At 34.6% G+C, this 23,972-nt stretch overlaps 1 protein-coding gene across 3 annotated transcripts in view; it reads right to left on the bottom strand.

Annotated features, from left to right (window-relative positions):
- Positions 1–12,284: 12,284 nt before the first annotated feature.
- Positions 12,285–23,972, bottom strand: part of Rab26 (RAS oncogene family member Rab26) — a 137,383-nt gene continuing 125,695 nt past the window's right edge. For all 3 annotated transcript variants that reach the window (XM_073981693.1, XM_073981694.1, XM_073981692.1), the window contains one exon: positions 12,285–12,591. In XM_073981693.1, coding sequence (XP_073837794.1) covers positions 12,480–12,591 — 112 coding nt within the window. In that variant the 3' untranslated portion in view covers positions 12,285–12,479. The remainder of the gene's footprint in view (positions 12,592–23,972) is intronic.

The following is a 23,972-nucleotide window of genomic DNA, read 5'->3' as shown; positions in this document are numbered from 1 at the left end:
TTTAAATGTTGAGGGAAAAAATTCTTAAAAAATTGTTTTAATTTTTTTATATTTTATTACTAAAACAAAAGTGGATGAATATATAAATCATTATCGTTTCCACAAATTAATTTTATGTAAATTCTTCAATAATTATAATCAATTAGCTGTTAATAAAAAAACATCATTATCATTTCCACAAATTAATTTTATGGAAATTCTTCAATAATTATAATCAATCAGCTGTTAATAAAAAAGGAATTCAATTATCTGGGCCTCACTGTAGTGACGCTATACAGTGTTGAAAGTGTAGCAAACTCTTGTTGTAATAAAGTATGTAATTAATATTTTTGAAAAAAAAACTTAACCAAACAACATTAACATAACTGAAATTGTACAAATGTGTGAAAATTAAATTTCATTTTATTTTATATTGTAAAAATTTAAAAATGTAATAACAAAAAGTTCTTCTTATTTTTCTTCTTCTTCGATTTACTTACTCTCTACATTTCTTTCAAATATTATTTGCTATAAACTTCTTTATTGCGTTTTGTTGGTTCTCAAAAATTGGCCTATTATTTTTTGAATATATAAATTGTGGTATTCATGGTATTCATTCACCTGTCTATTTTAGTTTTTTTCTCTTAACAAAAGAAATGAGTTTTTATCAGTTGTTTATTTGTTTCAACATTTAATGCATGTTACTTGTTTTCACATAACTTTTATGGTTGTTGTTTTTTTCCTCTTGGATGACAATTATTACAATATTTTTTTTTTTTTAATTATGTATATATTTTATTTGTTTGTATGTAGGTAGGTATGTTTGTATATATGGCGTATATATGTATATTTAATTTATTGTATGCATATTTATATGTTGGTTGGTTCATTACATTTGTATTTGTTTTTGCCGGTAAAAAAGAAATAATAATAAGTAACCCTGTAAAAAGTGTTTGGTTTTATTTTTGTTTTTTCTGTGAGATGTACAATTTTTTATTCAAATTATTTTATAAAGAAAATTTACACAAGATATGTAAAAATGTTTAAGCAATGAGTTTACAAAAAAGATGTATCAATTTCCAATTAATTAATGCATTTCCAACAGTCATTGTATAATACGTACATATGACGTAAAGCCTACGTCATTACTTATACAACCCATGAGACCATACAAAAATACATATAAGAAAAAATTAAAAAATAACTTTCATTTCATAGAGATTTTTCATTTCATAAAACATTTTACAATTGATTTAAAATATTTAAGAAAAATAAGTAGTAGCCAATACAAATCGAACTATATTCAACATTTCAACAAAATGTTGCCTGCCGGATGTGCAAATGAAGCTAATTGGTGATGTCTCGGAAAGTGGAAATGCTCCGCACAGTGGTTTAGAAATCGATTTTCATGGCCAAAACCCCAATTTTTTGTCGTTACCGATTGTTAATTTCTATATGGAATTCGATAGTAAACATATTGAAACTAAGGAAACCAAAAAATTAGGTGAAAAAATATTGGAAAGTGTGGGCGTGGAGTGCTCCTAAACACGACAATTTTTTCACAGTTTTGTAAAATTTGCCAATTTTGTAAATTTCTGGAGAAAGAAATAGTTATTTCTCGGAAACTATAACAGATATTGTGTTCATTGTTTTTTTGTTAGGTGGGTAGGATTGTTGTCTTTAAGAACCGTTTCAACAAATCACCGAAGTGAGCTATATTATTTTTCCTTAGGTACTAAATTTTAGTGGACTAGAATTTTTAAGGAACAGCATGGAATAAAGTTCGGTATTCACAGAATGATGACCAAGAGCAGGGGCGTACGCAGGGGGGGGGCCTGGGGGCCCTGTACTTTATGGCCAAGTTGTCTAAGAAATATTTAAATTTATGAATACTCTTTTTGAGAAAACTTCCAGCGAAATCTGAATTACTTATTTTTCTCATGCAATTTCATTATCAAATAATAAAGGGTCGAAAAATTCTATAATGAGTATAAACGTCTTGAGGCTTTAAACTCATTCTATATTCAAAAAATTACGAGTTTAGTATTGTGCGGATTGGAAGTGCATCAAATGACATGTTTACTGGAAACGATATATCAAGTGTTTTCCGTGGAGTATATCTCTAAAAAAAATAAGAAAATTGTTTTATTGCCTTAATTTTTATACCCTACACCACACTGTGGTAAGGGGTATTATGTCTTTATGTAACATACAAAAGGAAACGAAATAGACCCATAGTTCCTTTTGGGGATATACATATAATCACTTGCTGAGTCGATTTATGCATGTCCGTCCGTCTATCTGTCTGTCTGTCTGTCTGTCCATGTATTTTTGTTCGCAACGTACAGGTCGCATTTTTTGTTCGATTCAGCTGAAAATTGGGGACTACATTTTTTTTTAGCCATAGGAAGAACGCTATTGCTTTTGGTGAAAATCGGTTCAGATTTGGATATAGCTCCCATATATATTTTCGCCTGATTTTACTTACTTGCTGCACCAAACACGCAATATACTTTTGATTTTGATGAAATTTGGAAAAATAGGTGTGCCAAATTATATCGAAATCGGTTCAGATTTGGATATAACTCCCATATATATTTTCGCCTGATTCCACGTATTTGCTGCACCAAACACACAATATAGGTCTGATTTTAATGAAATTTGGAATGTGTAACTGAATTCGTTCTAAAAATAAGTGTGCTAAATTATATCGAAATCGGTTCAGAGTTGGATATACCTCCCATATATATTTTCGGCCGATTTCACTTATTTTCTGTACCAAACACGCTATATATGTCTGATTTCGATGAAATTTGGACTGTGTGACTGAATTCAGTCTAGAAATAAATGTGCCAAATTATATTGAAATCGGTCCAGATTTGGATATAGCTCCCACATATATATTCGCCCGATTTCAGATATTTGCTGCACCAAACACGCAATATACGTCTGATTTTGATGAAATTTGGACTGTGTGACTGAATTCGGTCTAAAGATAATTGTGCCAAATTATATCGAAATCGGTTCAGATTTGGATATAGCTCCCATATATATTTTCGGCCGATTTCACTTATTTTCTGTACCAAACATGCTACATATGTCCGATTTCGATGAAATTTGGAATGTGTGACTGAATTCGGACTAGAAATAAATGTGTCAAATTATACCGAAATCGGTTAAGATTTGGATATAGCTCCCATATATATTTTACAGTGGTGTAGGGTATCATATAGTCGGCCCCGCCCGACTTTGATCCTTTCCTTACTGGTTTATTATTTATTTAATGGTGAAAAATGTATTGTTGTGCGTCATAAAGTGCTAATATCTGCTATAAGTAGCTTACCCACCTGAATTTTTTCCTATCATTAACAAAGTTGTAGCTGAAAAGAACCGCAAACAAAATTAATGCTCAAACATTGGTGAAATGGTATTAAAATCTGCTGTAATTTCGGGCTTTAGGCTAATGATAAAAATGTACCTCATCGAATTAATGGCCTTTGACTTCGGATACCTCCCTCACAAAATTTCAACATAAGTGCAATATAAGGGCTGTTCGAGAATCCATTGGACATTTTGGCCTTGCGGTCTTGTTTATAGCGATATTCTATTTTTCGTGGGTAAGTCCGTGCTTCCTGACATAACGGTTCAAAAGCTCTAAATCTTACCATGACCGACTAAAATGACTGATTGACACGATAACTATCAAAAGGAATGACTTCCAAAATTAGGTCCACTTCCAAAATGGACCATTCTTTCAGATATCTTCTCTAAAAAAGTGCAACATTTTTCACTTTTATCGAAGTCAAATTTAAGATAAACGTTTATTCGCAACGCTCACAATCGTGAAGTTTTATACCCAAATGTTTAGATATTTTTGTCGGAAAGTGTATACGTCCAAAAAAGACCACGAAATTCTGCAATTCCCTGCCTACACAATTTTTAGGACAGATATATTGCTTATGAAGCCCGTATTCGATCTGCCTATAGATAAAAGTCTCAACTCAAACAGGCTGAGGGTATATCTATGTCGGCAAACCCGACTAATAATTTTTAACTTTGGTCATAGTCCTTGGTCATAGTCCTTTGGTCATAGTCATCGAGTTCATAAACATCTAATCGTACAATTAAGATAGAAAAATGGCGGAACAACCATTGGGATATCAGATGGAGTTTTTTCGACATAACCTATTTTCTCAGGACTTGGCTAAAGTTTTGCCGATGTGGGTTTCGTAGTCTCAAACAGTACTGTGTGTAGAATTCTGATAAAAATGTTTTCTGTTCTAAATGCATGTTCCAGAACCTGCAAGAATCTACACATTTTTACTACTGAAAATGAGTAGACTCTTGCAGTACTGGAACAGACCATAAATCTAATTTTCTGAATTTTTAGTTGGCTTGCATGGACTCTATAACTTCTGGTAAAATAGTAACGTTTTCGTGTTTTTATGACATAAAAGAATATTATTTTCTTACAATAGCTGGCAATGTTTGATTGGAAATGTTCGGTACAAGTCTAATCTGCAGTCGGGGATCCGAGTTATTCTTTTTTGGAGTTATTTCAATTAATTAATGGTATACAAATAACATTTGTATACGTTCGATACTTAGTTTCCCCTTCTGCAGTATTCCAATTACCCACGCTAATTGACCGCTCTTACGAGCCCTATGGGGATATCTTCTTTGCACTTCTTCCAGGAGCCTTATTCGCCTAGTTCGGATCGTAGAAGAGAGTTTCGCTCTTTTCTACTACCTCTCCTGGAAAGCCTTATTCGCTCACTTCGGATGCAGAGGGGCGCTTTCCAATGCTGCAGTCGTAGCAGTCACGGCCTTGTGAACGTTATTCTGCCCACCGGCAACTTCACTTGCTATTTAACTTTTGAAGGAGTCACACTCCTATTGCTCTCGTTTGTAGCTTCACATACAAAAGGTAATGTTTCTTATACTAAGAAACCCTATACCACCAATAAACCGAAAATATATTTGAAACTGATACACTCGTGTTTATCTTTTTATTTCTTCCCTTTTCATCCCTGAGCTATCGACGGTCAGTGGTATCACGCCAACAACATTAATAGATTTTTTAGATAGATCTTCTTATCAGCATCAGTAATCTCGGTAAAAATGTGTCCGATTGATAACGTAATAAGGCAAAAGTAACACAAAACTTTTTTAATGGGACTGAAGTCAATTTGTGATATACTCGGTGCGCCTTTACTAATTTTAAATGGAAGGTGCTTACACCTGGGAAGTTTTTGCAGATTCTGAAACTACAATGCTCATAGATGAGAAATATCAAGAAACAAAAAAAAAAAATCTCCGGTGAGATTTTCAAATAAATCGCGATTTAGGTTCACATTTTTAGGGGTTATTTTGGTTTTCACGATTTTGCTTGGAAACCGCGTGTCCTATGTAAACGGGCTTAGAGAAAATGTTGTAGCTGTGAAAATTCTCCACAAGATTGACCCTTATAATATTTTCGTAGGTTTTACCGTTTTTGAGATATAGAAGTTCAAATTGAGACAATGCACTGACTGTATCGCCTCCTCATAAAACAATATCATGCTCAGTGCGCCTTATCTAACTTTTGATGAAAACCGCTTATACATGGGAAGATTTCGTGGATTCTGAAACAGCAATGTTCATAGATAAGAAAAATAAAAAAAAAAAACAGAAAAAATCGCCGGAGGGATTTTTAAATAAATTGCGATCAAAATTCACAATTTTAGGGGTTTTTTAGGTTTTCACGATTTTGCTTGGAAACCGCAAGTCGTATCGAAATGAGTCTAAAGAAAATGTTGTAGCTGTGAAAATTCTCTACAAAACTGACCGTTAGGTTTTTTCGTAGGTTTTACAATTTTTGAGATATAGAGGTTCAGTTCAAATTTTAAGGTTTTTATCTTAAGTCTTCAAGATTTTGCTTGGAAACCGCAAGACATATCAAAATGGGACTAAAGAAAATGTTGAAGCTGTGAATATTCTCTAGAAGATTGGATGATTTATTTTTTCCTAGGTTGTACCATTTTCAAGATATATAAGTTTAATTTGGGATATTGCAGTAATGACATTGTTTTATAAGGAGGCGATACAGTCAGTGCCTACGAAAGTATCATAAAAGTCAATATTGTGGAGAATTTTCACAGCTACAATATTTTCTTAAGGCCCGTTTACATAGGTTTCGCGGTTTCCAAGCAAAATCGAGAAAACCTAAAGAATCCCTAAAAATGTGAACCTAAATCGCGATTTATTTGAAAATCCCTCCGGCGATTTTTTTGTTTCTTGATATTTCTCATCTATGAGCATTTTAGTTCCAGAATCTGCAAAAACTTCCCAGGTTTAAGCACCTTCCATTTAAATTTGGTTAAGGCACACCGTGTATATGGATATGTACTTTAAAGAATAAGAAATACTGAAAATCAAAATGCCAGGCGGAATTTTTGTATGGGTCCTATACTGAACGTATTATGATATGCTACATTTTACTGTGTTCCAAATTTCAAACTTATATCTATAATATTGTTAACTCTCTCTATTGAAATTATATACTCTGTGTCAATATTTCATATAACATCAATTAAAAACCCTTTAAAATAGCTTTATTTAACGCTACACAACAATTTTTAATTTCATGATTTTTGGCAGCTTTTTTACAGCTTTTTTTACACAAATGTAATTTCTTTTAATATATGAGTTTTTATAAGAGTTGTATGAGTTTTATAAAATCTCAGGGCAAAACCTATAGCTCTGCGTGTTGCGTGTGTGTTCAAAAATACAAAAACAAAATACATGTATTTGTTGTTGTTTTCAATTTGAAATACATGTATTTTGTTTTTGTATTTTTGAACGCACACGCAACACGCAGAGCTATAGGTTTCGCCCCCAAGGAGTATCTTTTTTTTAATTTTGGAAAAAATTTAAATTTTTTTAAAAAATGTTTTCCAAAATTTTTTTCCAAAATCCTTTAGAAAAAATTTACCAATTTTTTTAAATTTTTTGTATTTTTATAGTTTGTTTATTTGTGTTTGACCTTTTCTAAGTAGAACATATGAAAAACTCAAAACCGCTCATATTTTTATGCAAAATATGAAAAAACTCACATTTTTAACTTTGGCCTTAAATTCCTCAGTAACTACTGTTTTTAATGCATCGGAAAGCTGATTATGCACGGTGCTCTTGAAGCAACTTTAAATGGAAGGTGCTTACACTTGTTTAGTTTTTGCGGATTCTCAAAAATCAAAAAACAACAAAAATGTCAACTTGAATCGCGATTTATATAAAAAGCGCTACGGCGTTTTTTGATTTTCATCTATGAACATTGTAGTTTTAGAATCCGCAAAAACTTCCCAGGTGTAAACACCTTCCATTTAAAGTTGCTTCAAGAGCACTGTGTATGTTCTCTCTCGATTAAAAAATATCTCCATCATTTCAAAAGTTTCAGAGTTTTAACCAGGAAATACGATTCTGAACCACTGTGCGCAACTGACGAAAATATTAAAAAAATCGCTCGATTTTTACAAGAAATATTTGTTCATTTGAAGAAAATGTAGAGTTATTTAAAAAATATGTATTTAATTACCACTTCAAAATAAGAAAAGTGTCACAAGCAAAATTTTTTTTTGAAAAAAAAAACGCGCAATTTTTTACAAAATTTTTTTCACTATTTAAGAAAATAAAACTTGTTTGTAAAAATATACAAGTAATTTCTGAAAAATTAAAGCTGCGGCGGCAAGCGAAACTATTTTTTAAAAAAAATTGCTCAATTTTTTACAAAAATACTTTCAATTTTAAGAAAAAATAAAAAGTGTTTGTTAAATATTCATGTACCTTCTGTAAAGCAAAAAAGCGCCGGAGGTGAAAATATTTCTGAAAAAATCGCTCGATTTTTTACCAAAATATTTTCACTTTTTAAGGAAATACTTTTTGAAAAACCAAAGGCACCGAAGGCGAAAAAATATTTGTGGGGAAAAAAATCGCGCGATTTTTTTACAAAAGTATTTTCACTTTTAAAGAAAATAAAAAGTTTTTTTAAAAGTATGCAAATCATTTCTGAAAAACAAAAAGCAACAAAGGCGTAAATATTTTTGGAAAAAATTGGGCGATTTTTTACAAAAATATGTTCAATATTTATGAAAATAAAAAGGTTTTTTTAAAAATATGTAAATGCCTTCTGTAAAACAAAAAGGGCCGCAGATAAAAATATTTTTGAAAAAAAATTGAGCGATTTTTTACAAAAATATTTTCCAAATGTAAGTGGTGACCCCTAGTTGTAAAGCCCAATGAAAGTCATTTTTCATGATTTTTTTCCAAGGAGACTATGGAACATTTTTGGTAGACTTTTTATATCTGTAAGAACACATCATTTTGTACTTTCTGAATATTGTATGCTTATTTAGAACATAAAGATATAGTCCTTCATCGATCGATTAAAAAAATATTAGGTTTTACAGAAATGGTGGAACCAAAAAGTCAATATTCAATTGTTGGCTTAAAAAATTGACGTTTTGAAGCCATTTTTCCTGAATTTTTTCAAAGAAAACTATTTTAGTAGACTTTTTTTTCATCTGTAAGCACACATCCATAGTCTACTTTCTGAATATTGTATGCTTATTAAAACATAAAGATCTACTCCTTCATCGATCGATTTTTTAAAAAAATATTAGGTTTTACGGAAATAGTGGAATCAAAAAGTCAATATTTCGATTTTTGGCTTAAAAAACTGACGTTTTTTGGTCATCAAACTCGCTAAACATATTAAAAATAAAATCGATCGATGAAGGACTAGTTTTTGATGTCCTTGACTAGCCCACAAAATTATGTGACAATCGGTTTATTCGTTTTTGAGCTAGAGTTGGTACCGTTTTAAAGTGTCATTTCGAGAAAAACATACAAATAACAATGAATTTTTTCCTTCCAACACTCATCTATCAGACAATTTTGTTCCGATCGACTTTAAAGTGTTATCACTTATACTTTACAATAGGCCATAATTTTTTTTTTGATTTTCTGAAATTTACAAGTGGGGGTCACCACTTAAGAAAATAAAAGGTTTTTATAAAAAATGCAAATACCTTCTGAAGAACAATAACCGCCGAAGTCGAAAATATTTTTTAAAAAATCGCGCAATTTTCTTAGAAATTATTTTCACAATTTAAGAAAATAAAATTGTATGTAAAAATGTGCAAATACTATAAAAACTGTTCGACTAAAAAAGATTTTTTCTTACTATTACAAATTTAAAAAAATATATTTACATGTCTATATTAAAAAAAAAATAATAATATGTATACGAAATGCCTTCGTCGAATACCATAGTCTGGTAAAACTTCTCCGAACTGATACTGACTTAATTTCATAAATTAAGCAAAACATAATTTTGAAATTAAAAAAACATCGTTGGGAGTTATGTCCGCGCTTTTTGTTCGGGTTATGTCCGTGAAGCAAAGCAGACATAACTCCCAACGAATTTTGGGAGTTATATCCGCAACGCAAAGCGGACATAACGCCCAAAATCATTTTGTACATGGGAGTTATGTCCGGGCACCTTTTAAAAGCGTACGTGAAGTGTGCTATTAAAAAATGTACACATGTATGTACTCGTATATGAAATGTGACAGATGACAGTTTTTCCATTTTTTCTGTACTTTTCTGCTGAAATTTTCATTGGAAATTTCAGCTATAATATTGCAATGTGGTTTTATATAACATTTGAAAGTACATATTGATTGATATTTATATTGAAATAAAAAAAAAATACTGAACTTGGTAGCGAAAAAATACTGAATACCTAATTAAGTGGAATTATGCTATTGCATTTCAAATTATTACAATTATTTTGAATTTATATGTATGTAATGTTATGATGTTGATTTAGAGTTATTGGTTTCACGTAGATGTACTCTCGGAAAGCTTTCCTGGACAAAAATCCATTTTTGGAAGAAGTCGACCGGCCTTTTTATATTTTGGATGATTTTCTTCTGAAAATGTCACCCCACACCTATGTTCAGCATCATGTGCTTGATCGCGGTCTTCGTGTTGTGATGGAAGAGGAACTGTAACGGTGCAAACACATTGAAATTTGTCGCTTACTTCACGCTCAATTTCATGTAAAAGAATAAAGAGGAGGTTCTACCTAATTAAAATGCGATCTTGTATTTATTTATTGTTTTACATAAAATTAGGCTTGGATAAGCCTGAATTTCTCATTGTGTTTGCACCTTAAGTTAGCCAGGAAAATAAAGTAACAGTGATGTCAAGTTTTATTTATACCTTTTATCCATAACTTTGCGTTTTCATTTTCTCGGTAACTCAAAAAAAGTCGAAGTATCGCCCTACAGGTGGCGCAATATCGGAGCATCAAAGTAATTTAGAATTTATACAATTACTGCCGTGACTATTTAACTTTCTTGTGTGTTTGATGATTCTATGCAGAGTTCGGAGTTGCTTGATTTTACTCGCGAGTGGGAGAACTCGAAGTGTAGAAGTTTTACAAAATGTTTACTCTCTACAGTTCTTATATGGCAGCGCTCGCTTTTAATCCTTGTTGAAAAATTAGAGTGGGGGTCAGAATATTCAAGGTGACGTAGGGGATAAAAGATGCTAAGGTCAGAGTCGTTGACCGCCTTTGAAATGGCAAAAACCCAGGATTTTTTTGGTCCCACTTTCATCTCAAATGGACACTGACCTCCCCGTGGTGTCACCTGAAAGTTACAAAAACCCCTATGACATCGTATGTAATGGTTGGAGCGCAAGATAAATCTCGAACGGATCTTCCAATTCCGTCCAACTTTGGCCTTCCTAATGTTTTGTCCTAACTTAGTTTAAGTTTGAAAATAAGCCATATCGGTCTACCCCTATAGGTACCTCCCCCACAAAAGTTCGAAAATATTCGGAAAAATTGTGCGCACGATGACTATTGAATGGAATGACAAATTTGGTCCATACATTACACATATATCTACCAGATATAGATCAGGTTCGAATATGGACTATATTTGTCCAATCCTTCGGTTCCTTCCTTTGATTTTTGTTGAAGCAACATGCATTCGCTGCTTCAATTACTACGGTAAAAGTTTTTCAGGGGCAAATCCATACTTCTTCAGAAAACAGCCCGAAAGGTGTACAAAACCCCTATGGCACCATATGTAGTGGCTGGAGAGCACGATAACTCTCTAACTGATCAACCCATTTGGTTCAAAATTTTGCCTTCGTCATATTTTGTCCAAACTATGTTTCAGATCAAAGATGGGAAATACCGGTCCACATCTTCCGGTACTATTCCGCAATATTTTTGAACTGTAATCCTAATCCACATTTTTATTGGCAAGTTCAACTGTCCAAAAAGGGTCACAAAATTCCGAAAAGACCCTAAATACATTCGATCTGTCCGTAGATAAAGTTTCAATTCACATAGGCTAAGGGTATATCTCTGTCGGCAAAGCCGACTGATACTTTTTTACCTGTTTCTTCTTAAATTAAAACAAAACGTAATAAATTTGCATATTAATGAAATTAATATCAATTTTTTTTGCATTGAAGAAATTCTTGTCCCCCACTTGAAAAATCTGCGCTAAAAACAATTAATTTAAAAGCCATTTACAGAGTTCTGCGTGATTCTCTTTTATACAAAAGAGAAAGAAACGAAATATGATATACACTTGTGTTGTTTTTCTTTGTAAAAAGTAATTAATGGCCTCACTGGATTGATTTCACGCGAAGAACTTTCTTGAAATAAAGTGAAATATTTTATAATAAATTAAAAATGGAGCACTTAATCTACCTCCCCCAAAAATGGCAATTATTAGTAACAGTAAAACCAGAAAAAATACGCTCACACATACACTCACGCATCAACTCAAACTATGTAGGTGGTAATACACATACATACTTTGATAAAGCTATGTTTGCTCTGTCTTAAATTTCATATCTTCTCCTACTTCCTTTGTCTGTCAGAAACAAAGTCATTTTTAAGCTGGCTGCAGGATAAACAGACGTGGGTGGTGTGGCTACACTGTAAACCCTCAGGTTAAACAATTTATGAAATTAAAATGATTCCACAAAACGCCAACAACTAAAAATGAAACAGAATAAAATATTAACATTTTAGAATATAAACAAATAATTAACATGTTTTTGTTGGTAGCTTCGTTTTTGTTTTTGGTTTCTGTAGCAATTGCCAAATATTTTAGCAAAGTCAAATTTAAAGAAGTTCCACAACAATTTGTTTGGTTCAGTTGAAGAGGGTGGGAGTTTTTTTTCTGTCTGTTTTGTTTGGTTTGGTTTGGATTTTGGTTTCAAGTTTCATTATTTCATTTTGTTGAATTTGTAATTTCTATTTTCTGCTGTAGTTGTTGTTTTTCGTGTTGGTAGGAAACCTTAGTACAGATTAAAAATATGTATGTTTTATTATTTATTTGTTGTTGTTGCTGCTGCTTTGTCTTTGCTTTGAAATAATATTTTGACTTTCTCCTCGCCATCATTCGTCTATCTCCTCCTCATGGAATAGTTTAAAAATTACATTGAGCGCATATACTTTTTGCCTTGGTATTATCTCTGACAAAATCATGTACATTAAATTTTCCTCCATCATTTTGGTCATAGCCACGACTTTTCAGTTGCCTGGAAATGGGAAAAGAGAAACGAATAAAATCAAAATTAATTAGAAAATTCATCTTTATTGTTGTTATTACATAAATTTAAAGTTTGAAATTGTGATTTAATATCAATATTTTTGCTAATTTAAGTATAGTCAATTTTAAATGTTAGTCTCAAAATTGAATTTCTTAATGATGAGATGATTATTACCTAGTGAGCGCCAAAATTTCGTATTTGTCTTGGTTCCTCTTTCCTACACTTTAAGTTGTAGTTGTCGTAACAACGCAACTATAGTAACACATTTTCTTTCAGAAAGGGTCTGTTGAAGCGGAAAGGGTTTATAAAGTGTGATGCATTTAGAGGTTCCTATTTTCTTTAAAGGAAAAGCACAGAAAAGTCAATTTGAATGGGGAATGTTTATTATCGTTTGAAAGAACATTCGATGACATTTATTTTATGCAAATTATGTCTAACAAATATTGGCCGAGGCTACGTCTCAGACGGTCCATCCGTTGAGTCCAATTTTCAATGACTGGTTCAAGCTTTTTGACTGGTAACTGGCGAATGGCACGTCTGATATTTCCCACTAAGACCGGAAACGAAGCGATTTTATCCGCATACAATTTAGACTTTACATTTTCTCACAGGAAAAACTCTAACGGAGTGATATGAGACGATCATGGTGGCCAATTGACTGGTCCAAAATTGCTCACCGAAGTGTTCTTTCAATAAATCTAGTGATTGATATGATTTGTGGAAGTGGCGCCGTTTTGTTGAAACCAAATGTTGCCGAGAATACGAGGGGCGCTAAAAACCTTCTGGCCTAGGCAACTCGCAGTGTCGCCAGGTGTCATTTGACATTTTTTTGGAAAGTTTGACAGTTTTTATCCTAAGCGTACTCAGGTCAGTTTGACATATGACCATGTGCTACTGGGTTCTTTACAGTGACTTGAAAAAAATACTTTGCGAAAAAATGGAATTCACTTGTGAAAATTTTCGTCCGAAAAATTCTCACAACTTTCGACGTGGATAATCACGGCAAGAGTGCATCAATCAAACTAAATATTTGTTTGTCGATAAAGGACTATCCTATAGGACTATGAAAAACTGGTTCAATGAATTCAATCGTGGCGGACACTCGCTAAAAAACGAAGGTCGTGAAGGTCGTCCAAAACGGCCGTTGTGCCAGAAAAAAATTAAGCCGTGCCTGAACGGATAATCCAAGATCGCCATGTTAAATACCGTCAGATAGAGACATCCTTGGGTATTTATTCGACCAACTAACATTCGATATTGCATGAATACCTGGCCGCAAAAATGGATTTTTTTCGCTAGATTCAGCAATATTGGTCAATCGCTCAAAAAAAGGATCTCGTGGATTAGTGCAAAGAAATTGTGCATAAAAACAATCGCGGTGCTTCAAACGACATTTATAAGATCATCACAGATGACGGATCTTGGATCTATGTTTAGAAGCCCGAAACAAAACAGGAATCGACCGTTTGGGTCTCCGAAAGCGAGCTAAATCCAACCAGAGTTGTTCATGGAAATAGACCTTCGAAGCAAATGTTCGCCTGTCTCTTCGACAATACTGACCGTGTGGCGATTCTACGGCTTGAGAAATAAAGGAGGTTAATTCTGAGCATTACACTACAATTTGTTTGCTTGAAGTCTCCTGAGAAATTCGAAAAACGAACAAGAGAAGACGAATTATTCTGCATTATGACAATGCGAGCTCTCACACATCGATTCAAACCACCGCCTACTTGACCGGACAAAACATGGAATTGATGGGTCATACGCCGTACAGCCCCGACTGGGGATCCAATGACTTCATTTGATTACAGCAAATCAAGAAAAAAGGAGTGATCAACGATTTTCGTCGCTAGAAGATGTTGTAAAGGCGTTTAAAAACCATGTTTTGGAGGTGTCTCAATCAAGCCACTGTAAACAACCCAACCTGAGTACGATTAGGCTATAAACTGTCAAACTTTCAAAAAAAAAAAAAAAAAAAAAATATTTCAAATGACACCTGGCGACACTGCGAGTTGCCTAGGTCAGAAGGTTTTTTAGTACCCCTCGTACGAGCTTCAATTTCAGACATCAAATAGTCGGCTATCACGGCGCAATAACGGTCGCCATTGACGATGAAGTCCTAACCGGCATCATTTCGAAGAAATAGGGTCCGACGATTTCACCGACCCACAAACGGTTATTTTTTTCATATGAAGCGTCAGCACTTGAATCTCTTTTTGTTGCTCTTCTTCCTAAATGTAGCAATTTTGCTACTTTACATACCTATGAAGCCAGAAATGTGCCTCATCACTGAACAAAATTAGGCTGGGAACACACTCCACACATAACGCGAATTTTCGTTATAAAGTTGAACGATTTGTAAACGTTGTAGAGGCGTAAGATTTTCCATAATAAAATGTCAAACAGTACTAAACAAAAATTACATGAACACGTGACAGGGCTCACGCGTAATCTGTCAAAAAAGAAGCAGCCTTTCTTTTAGAGATGGTCTAAAGAAGTCCCCTTTCTTTTAGAAATGATCTAACGAAGCCCCTCTTTCTTCTAAAAAGGGTCTAAAGAAGCACCCTTTCATTCAGAAAGGGTCTAAAGAAGCACCCTTTCATTCAGAAAGGGTCTAAAGAAGCACCCTTTCATTCTAAAGAAGCACCCTTTCATTCTAAAGAAGCACCCTTTCATTCAGAAAGGGTCTAAAGAAGCACCCTTTCATTCAGAAAGGGTCTAAAGAAGCACCATTTCATTCAGAAAGGGTCTAAAGAAGCACCCTTTCATTCAGAAAGGGTCTAAAGAAGCACCCTTTCATTCAGAAAGGGTCTAAAGAAGCACCCTTTCATTCAGAAAGGGTCTAAAGAAGCACCCTTTAATTTAGAAAGGGTCTTTTGAAGTAGACTTTCTTTCAGAAAGGGTCTATAAAAGCAGCCTTTCATTCAGTAAGGCTCTAAAGAAGCCCATTTCTTTTAGAAAGGATCTAAAGTTGTCCCCTTTATTTCAGAAAGGGTCTATAGATGCTGTCTTTCTGTCAGAAAAGGTGTAAAGAAGCACCCATTCTTTAAGAAATAGTCTATAGAAGCAGCCATTCATTCAGAAAGGGTCTATAGAAACAGCCTTACATTCAGAAAGGGTCCATAGAAGCTGTATTTCTGTCAGAAAGGGTCTAAAAGCCCACATTATTTAAGAAAGGGTCTATAGAATCAGTCTTTCTTCCAGAAAGGGTATGAGAAGCAACCTTTCTTTAAGAAAGAGTCTATAGAAACAGCCTTTCATTCAGAAAGGGTCTGAAGAAGCACCCGTTCCTTTAGAAAGGTTTATAGAAGCTTCCCTTTCTTTTAAAAACTGTCCAAAGAAGCTCCCTTTCTTTTAGAAATGGTCTAAAGTAGCATCCTTTCTGTTAGAAAGGGACTATAGAAGCTGCCTTTCATTCAGGAAGGGTCTACTGCAGCACACTTTCTGTGAGAAAGGGTCTATAGAAGCAGCCATTTATTCAGAAAATGTCTATAGAAAACTCAATCAGGAGGGATCTATAGAAACACACTTTCATTCAGAATGGATCTACAGAAGCACCCTTTCATTCAGAATGAGTCTAAAGAAACACCCTCTTATGCAGAAAGGGCCAATAGATGCACCCTTTTGTTAAAAATGGTATATAGAAGCAGAGGTTAAACAGTGCCGGAGATATCGCCTCGGCTTAGGGCTTAGTCTTAGACTTTCGATTTTTGACTGGCTTGAGAGAAGACTTTTCTATGTCCTTCAATATCATGCCTGTTCGGTCACACGGGTCGCAATATGTGTAGCTAACGATAAATTAAGGATACTTGTCAAGTATTTGATTCCGGGTCCATCCAGTTGATTAAGTAAGGCGTGTGAGGGCTCATACCGCGTAGCACACTACACTTTGCCATTTCATTCTAGAGGTGCTCTATAAATTGCCGGTTGAAATATCTGACTGAAAGATTTGTCAATTCGTAACAGCCATTGCATTATAATTTTTCCCCGAATTCGGGAGTGCTTTAACCGCTGCCCGTTGCTAATGCACGACTGTTAGTCTATTGACTTCAAGATCTTCGGGGTTTGTACGACGAAGCTCATCATTTGCCTGATTATGGGTTCGAATACCCAGCAGGGTTCGAATACCGAGAGGCTGCAGATCTGAAAATTCTCTCAGCTACCCGAGGATCTGAGTGAAAGGCCAGCTCTCTGAAGCGGTGATTGGTAAATTCTCTGAACTCTTGCCAATAAGCTTTACCATAGTTCAGAAAAGTATAGCGTTAAGAGGTTATGAAGTTGGGTGGTCTGTTATGGACGATGATCGGAAGATGTTCTGCGCCAAGGAAAATTATGGGTTACCAGGATAAGTGATTTATCAGACCGAATGCAACAATGGTGATATCTAGCGAGCTCTAGCAATCTCCTGTTGTCCTCTTCGTTCATCGTGCAAAATGTGGACTGCCTAAAACAGAATGCAAAAGCTAATAATGAGCATTGAAGTCCCCTATCACCCACACTACAAAAGCGAACGCATGCATGGTCATAACTATTCATCCGGCATGTACACTTTAAGCAACTCTTCCTCTACAGTCCCACACTTTATACATACAGTCTGTCGCAAAAGTTAGTATACACCGTTGAAACCAAAATGTATTAGGGATAAATATCACTATAACTTATTGAAAACAACAAACCATTAGTTTTATTTGATAGACAAGAAGGTTGTCTTCCGTAATAACAATTAAAAGTGCGCAATATTTGCATACATTACCAAATGTACGGTTCGAATGCCAAAAAGACCAAAATTTATGTCGCAAAAGTTAGTATACAACGGAGAATCCTCGTGGAACTGTGTAAAAAATGCTTAATATTTTTGAACAAAATGAAACTAAATCTGTACTAAAGATCATAAACAGTATACTAATTGGTTTTAATGGCAGTTATAGTACTTATAGTGACAAGTCCAACATACACTGGATCGTAAAATCCACAAAAATTGGTCATCTAAAAATACAGCAACTGTAGCGACAAAATTCCGGGTGTTATGTCCTGTTTATGAATTCTAAAGTCATGAAATGCTCAGAAAAGCTCTAAAGTTTCAATATGGGGTGATCTTGATCGAGTTTCGACTTGTCCTGTTTGAAAAAAACGGGAATTTCTTGAAGGAAACCCATACTTTTGAGGCCATTGTCCTTATGAAACATGTAATAATCCTTAATTCTTACGCATAAGGACTTTCCTTTTGAGTTAATTTTCTCACAAGTGTTGCCCCTTTTCATATTCCCACCAAAAGTAAATAGAAGGAGAACCTCAAGGTCCGTTGTAAGCCCTACAGTTATACTGTCCTACCGGCCTTTTAGCAGTATCGAACATGCTTCTCGTGTCCCCAGTCTAATGTACGACTAATGTCTAATGAACTACTTCTAACTGATCCATTTAGTTGTATTTTGGTCCTAAGTGAAGCGAACACAGCTTTTCAGAACGTTATTGCACAATCCATGCGTTATAACAGCAGAGAAAGCTCTGTATTAAAATGTTAAATGAGCTATCATATCCTTCTGTGGTGGTGGAGTATCACTATAGGGCTTACACCCGAACTTGAGGTTCTCCTACTATTTATTTTTGGTGGGAATGTGAAAAGGGACATAATTTGTGAGAAAATTAATTGAAAAGGAAAGTCCTTATGTTTAAGGATTAAGGATTATTACATATTTAAAAAGGACAACGCCCTCAAAAGTATGGGTTTCCTTCAAGAAATTCCCGTTTTTTCAAACAGGACAAGCCGAAACTCGATCAAGATCACCCCATATTGAAACTTTAGAGCTTTTCTGAGAATTTCATGGCTTTAGAATCCATAAACAGGACATAACACCCGGAATTTTGTCGCTACAGTTGTTGTATTTGTAGATGACCAATTTTTTTGGATTTTACGATCCAGTGTACGTTGGACTTGCCACTATAAGTACTATAGCTGCCATTAAAACCAATTAATACACTCTTTATGATCTTAAGTAGAGATTTAGTTTCATTTTGTTCAAACATATCAAGAATTTTTTACACAGTTCCACGAGGATTCTCCGTTGTATACTAACTTTTGCGACATAAATTTTGGTATTTTTGGGATACGAACCGTACATTTGGTAATGTATGCAAATATTGCGCACTTTTAATTGTTATTACGGAAGACAACCCTCTTGTCTATCAAATAAAACGAATTGTTTGTTGTTTTCAATAAGTTATAGTGATATTTATCCCTAATACATTTTGGTTTCCACGGTGTATACTAACTTTTGCGACAGACTGTACATACATTCAACGTATGGGTCACTACAGTTAAGTTAAGCGGGACAGGTATGTAATGGACAGACTCGTGTATTATGATGGCGGCGAGTCCTCCATTTCCGCTTCCTGTATGATCCTTCCGCAAAACTCTATAAACTTCGCAACGTTGCAAGATACAGGTGACGGATGAGCTTTGTTTCCTGGATCGCGGCGACCATGATGTTTCTTCTACTCTCAAAGTCTAAAATGTCGATTATTTTTTTGCGGAACTTGTTGCAATTGAATTGCAGGAACGATGAATTTCGGGACGGTGAACAACAACATGTGGTGTAAGATGATCCGTTCTTTGTTGTTGGGAACTCTGTGGTGTCGTCTCGTATTCCGACGACGAATACTAGGATGAAGTTCTCCAATTCACGGTGGTGGATGCAGAGATAGTAAACAGAACAGATCCATGTTCCAGAGTTCTTCTCTACCAAAAGAGTTCGTAGCAGGCATTGCAGCCAAAATTTTTATCAATGAAGATCAGTGAATAAACGACAGTACTCATTTCAACAATGATGTTTTGGAAAAACAACCTATAGTGGGTTCGCTTCGTATTATTATGTCACATGCTGAGGGTATATGGCGAATAACAAAATTCCTTTACAATTCCATTTGAAAAAAATTAAAAATTTTTTTTACGAGCACATCTACGATTTTTGGTACAGAGGTAAAGGAAAAAAATCCAATTTCAAATCTGCTCGCGTTAACGAAATTGGCCAATGCGCGCAAAAGTTATAGCGGTTTTTATTCTCATATAAAGAAAAAATATTTAAATATATCTTTTTTGTTGTTATGAGAAAATGTATGCATAAATCGTTAACAGCAGTCCATATCTATTCGTAGATGTTTAAATAGTTATTAAATTTATTATTTTCGCGGAAAGTCAACAAATAATAAAAAAATTTTGAAGTAAATCCAAATTATCCTGTCCCAGAATCCGTACAAACCCTCAACAAATAAATTAAAGAATATATGCGGAATCTAGACAATGCGTAGAAAAATATGATACCAAATTTATAGAGATTGGGTACGTAAATTGCATATTATAGCAACAACAAAAGAGAAAAACTTATTGTTGGAAAATATTCTTGCAAATATTTTTTTGGTTTGATTCTAAAAATTAGAAAAAAATATTTGGGAGTTCTCCAACTATTTTGCTAAAATCCCATAGAATAATGAATGTATACAGTTAAAACTTCATCAAAACATATGGTTTACCATCGCGAGAGTTTAACTGATTACTGTGATAACTTATAAGGGTAGGAAATTAAGAGTAATATTGAAATTACAATCATTCAATTAATATTATAATTAAAAAGCCTGTTATTCGCGAATTAGTTAAAGTCGGTTGATGCGCATCCGTTTTTGGATACAGCGAATCAATCTCTGTCAAAATTTATGCATATTTCGATGTTTCACTCAGGGGCCATTGTGTGCCACCAGTTGCATCATACACTGCAAAAAACCTTAAAGTTGGTAAAAGTCGCGCAATGTGCATACGATTTTGATGCGCATCCGGCTTCGTCAGCGCCTATCAAAAATACGTCCAAATATACCAATTTTAATTAGATTCTTCAAGAACCGCGGATGTGCCTCCACATTCTATTTTTGTTGAAAACCCCATATTACACGCGAATCTCTGTAATTTATGACACGCGTTTTCGCAAATATTATAATCGCGTATAAAGGATTCCATTTACGTAAAAAAATTTCAAGAAAATCGCGGTTTAGTACGCGGATTTGTCGAAATAATTTTTTGCTGCTTTTCCTATTTTCAGGGTATCTATATCCGCGGTTTTAGTGGATGGATTCGATCGCGGAAGGTCTCATTAAATCCGTCGCGTAAAAAAACTAAATTCACGCGGGGTACAAAGAAAATTAAATGGCACTTGTAAATTTTAAACGCAAAAAATAGGTTTTTTAAAAAAAATCACGCATCAAATATTGGCCTTCAGACTCCAATTTCTAGGATGCTTTAAGGAGCACACTCATGAGATATGCATTAAACGACGTAGAATCACGAGTTTTATAATCCTAATGTGAGTTTTGAATATTATCTTGTTGCGCGTCCGAATTATTAAAACAATTCAAAAAACCCCGAAATTCCGGCTTCAAAATGTCAGCATCAGTTTTAGGTGGATGCAGTGGATATATCGAAAACTGATACACTAGTATCATATTGCCCATGAAGTATTCTTTGAGTCTTTCTTTGGGCATATGTCTATAAAATGTAAGGTTAAGCCTAAAATCGGAAGGGAGCATAAAAAAACTTGTTGGCTTCAACCCATTTTTACCTATTTTTCTACATTGATGCCAACACAGCATCCACGTAAATTAATTTTAATGGTCGACCTTATGGGATTCCTCCTAAAACACTTCAGTTTAAAGAATGTATATCATACTATATAGAATATGTTAACAGTTCGCGAATTATGAAAGGGTGAAACTCGGATTCATCGATTGTAAAAAATTTTTGTTTTTCGCCATATCTCTATCGGTAAAGCCGACTAATACTTTTTAGTTGTTTTTATATCTTTTGGAACATTATGTCGGGAAGCATGGATTTATGGAGGTTATAAAAAAATTGACCCATGTTGACGATTTTTGGTGAAGATGTTTTGTGACCACTGGGAACCTCAAATGTTAACAGCTAGTTCGGTTTAAAAATCTAGCTAAAATCCTCAAGATACCGATAATCGGGAGGTACCGTTATATGGGGTTATACCAAACATGGACCTACCTTGACAGTTTTTGGTGGGGAAGTTTTGTGACTACTGGGAACGTCAAATATTAAATTAAAGGTAGTTCGGTCCAAAAATGTAGCTAAAATCCCAAAATTACCATACATCTGGAAGTATCGTTATATAGGGGCTATACCCAAACGTGGACCTACCTTGAACATTTTTAGTGAAGAAGTCTTTTGGCCATTGGAAACATCAAATGTCAAATTTCAGCTAGTTCGGTCAAAAATTCTAGCTAAAATCCTCGAAATTGGGGGTTACCCTTATATATTAGGCCTATGTTGACGATTTTAGCTAAAATCATCAAGATACCGAAAATGGCAGGGTACAGGGTCATATTGGGGCTATACCCAAACGTGGACCTACCTTGAACATTTTTAGTGGATAAGTGTTTTGGCCATTGGGAACATCAAATGTCAAATTTCAGCTAGTACGGTCAAAAATTCTAGCTAAAGTCCTCAAAATTGGGGCTGTACCAAAACATGGGCCTATATTGACGATTTTAGCTAAAGTCCCCAAAATGCCAAAAATCGCAGGGTACAGGGTCATGTTGGGGCTGTACACAAACGTGGACGTACTTTGGAAATTTTTTAGCCTAGAAGTTTTTTGGTCATTGAGATCTTCAAATGTCAATTTTCAGCTACTTCGCTCAAAAATGTAGCTGAAAGCCTAAAAATATTTTAAATTGAATGGTACATCTTATGAGGCCTACAGCAAAACGTGGACCTATCTCCGCCATTTGTGGTGCAGAAATTGTTTGTCCTCTTGAAACTCCCAGTGCCAAATATGAGGCAATTTGGTCGGTAAATGTAGCTAAAATCCTCAAAATGCCGAAAATCGGAGGGCACCGCTATATGGTGGCTATACTAAAATGTGGACATATCTTGACAATTTTTAGTGGAGAGATTTCGTAACCATTGGGAACCTGAAAATACCTTAAATCGGGTGGTACCTTTATATGGACCTATATAGCTCATCTGCGAAATTGACCTGCCTATGGAAAAAAGCACTCGGGTGTAAAATTTTAGCGTTCGATTTCAATTATTGTGGACGCTAGAGTGATTACAACAGACGGACATGCCTAGATCGGACATGGCTTTATTCTGATCAAGAATATACATATATACTTTATATGGTCTCGATGGGTTACAAACGGAGAAACAATCTAATATACCCTCCATAGCATGGTGGAGGGTATAACAATTATACCGTCGCACTATGTCGCGAGTTCATATTAACTGTGGCCAAAAATATAAGGAGTTGTAGTAAGTGCATCAATTTTGGTACACGTACCTATTATTGACTTACAATCTTCAGGACAAAAATTTGGGTTGGTCGGTCCACGTTTTGATATAGACTCCATAGAACCGTACCTCCCGATTTTCGGTATTTTGAATATTTAAGACACAATGACCAACCGAAAGTATTCAAATTTTGTGGTTATTCTTCGGCAGAGGTATCAAACATTCCAACAGAGAATTGTGGGCCTAGATCCACGTTTTGATATAGCTCTCATATAACGGTACCTCCCGATTATCGGTATTTTGAAGATTTTAGCCTCATTATTACACCGAAATTGCTGAAATTTGGTATTTAGTCTTCGCAGGGGCATTATACCTTCACCATGAAATTTGTCTGCATAGGTCCACGCCTTCATATAGCCCCCATAGGACGGTACCTCCCGATTTTCGGTATTTTGGAGGTTTTAGCCTGATTATCACACCGAAATGGCTGAAAATTGGTATTAAGTCTCCGTTGGGGGACTTATAACCTTCCACCAGAAATATGTCGGTATAGGTCCTCGTCTTCCTAAAGCCCCCATAGAACCGTGCCTCCTCATTTTCGGCGTTTTGAGTGTTGTGGCCTCAATATCCACCCGATATGACTGAAATTTGGTGTTTAGTCTTCATATTGTTTGTGAGCATATTGAATATATCAAACTCTTGTCTATATATATATGAGAAATTTCCTTTAAAAATTTTTTTGACCGATTAGTGGTCAAAAAACGGTAAATTTTTTTTAAAAAATCGAATTTTGATTTTCGCTGTTCACAATTTTTTTAAAAATTTATATTTTTAAAAATTCTCTCGTTTTAAAGCAAGACTATTAGGTACTTAATAAGCCCACAAAAATATATGATGATCGGTTCATTCGTTTTCGGGCTATAGCCAACACCGCAAAATGATTTGTTAAAAAAGGGGGTATCCTCTCAGTGAGGTGGTCGCTGCAAAAGAGAAGTGACACATTCGTTTGCAAACCTCTGCAGCTGGGACCTTTATATATTTGAAGTACTCACTTTTTACTACTCATACAGCAAAA

This window comes from Musca autumnalis, unplaced genomic scaffold (assembly GCF_047663935.1).
Source record: "Musca autumnalis isolate F117 unplaced genomic scaffold, ASM4766393v1 scaffold_4, whole genome shotgun sequence".
Taxonomy (NCBI): domain Eukaryota; kingdom Metazoa; phylum Arthropoda; class Insecta; order Diptera; family Muscidae; genus Musca; species Musca autumnalis.
This window is presented reverse-complemented; position numbering and strand designations above follow the sequence as displayed.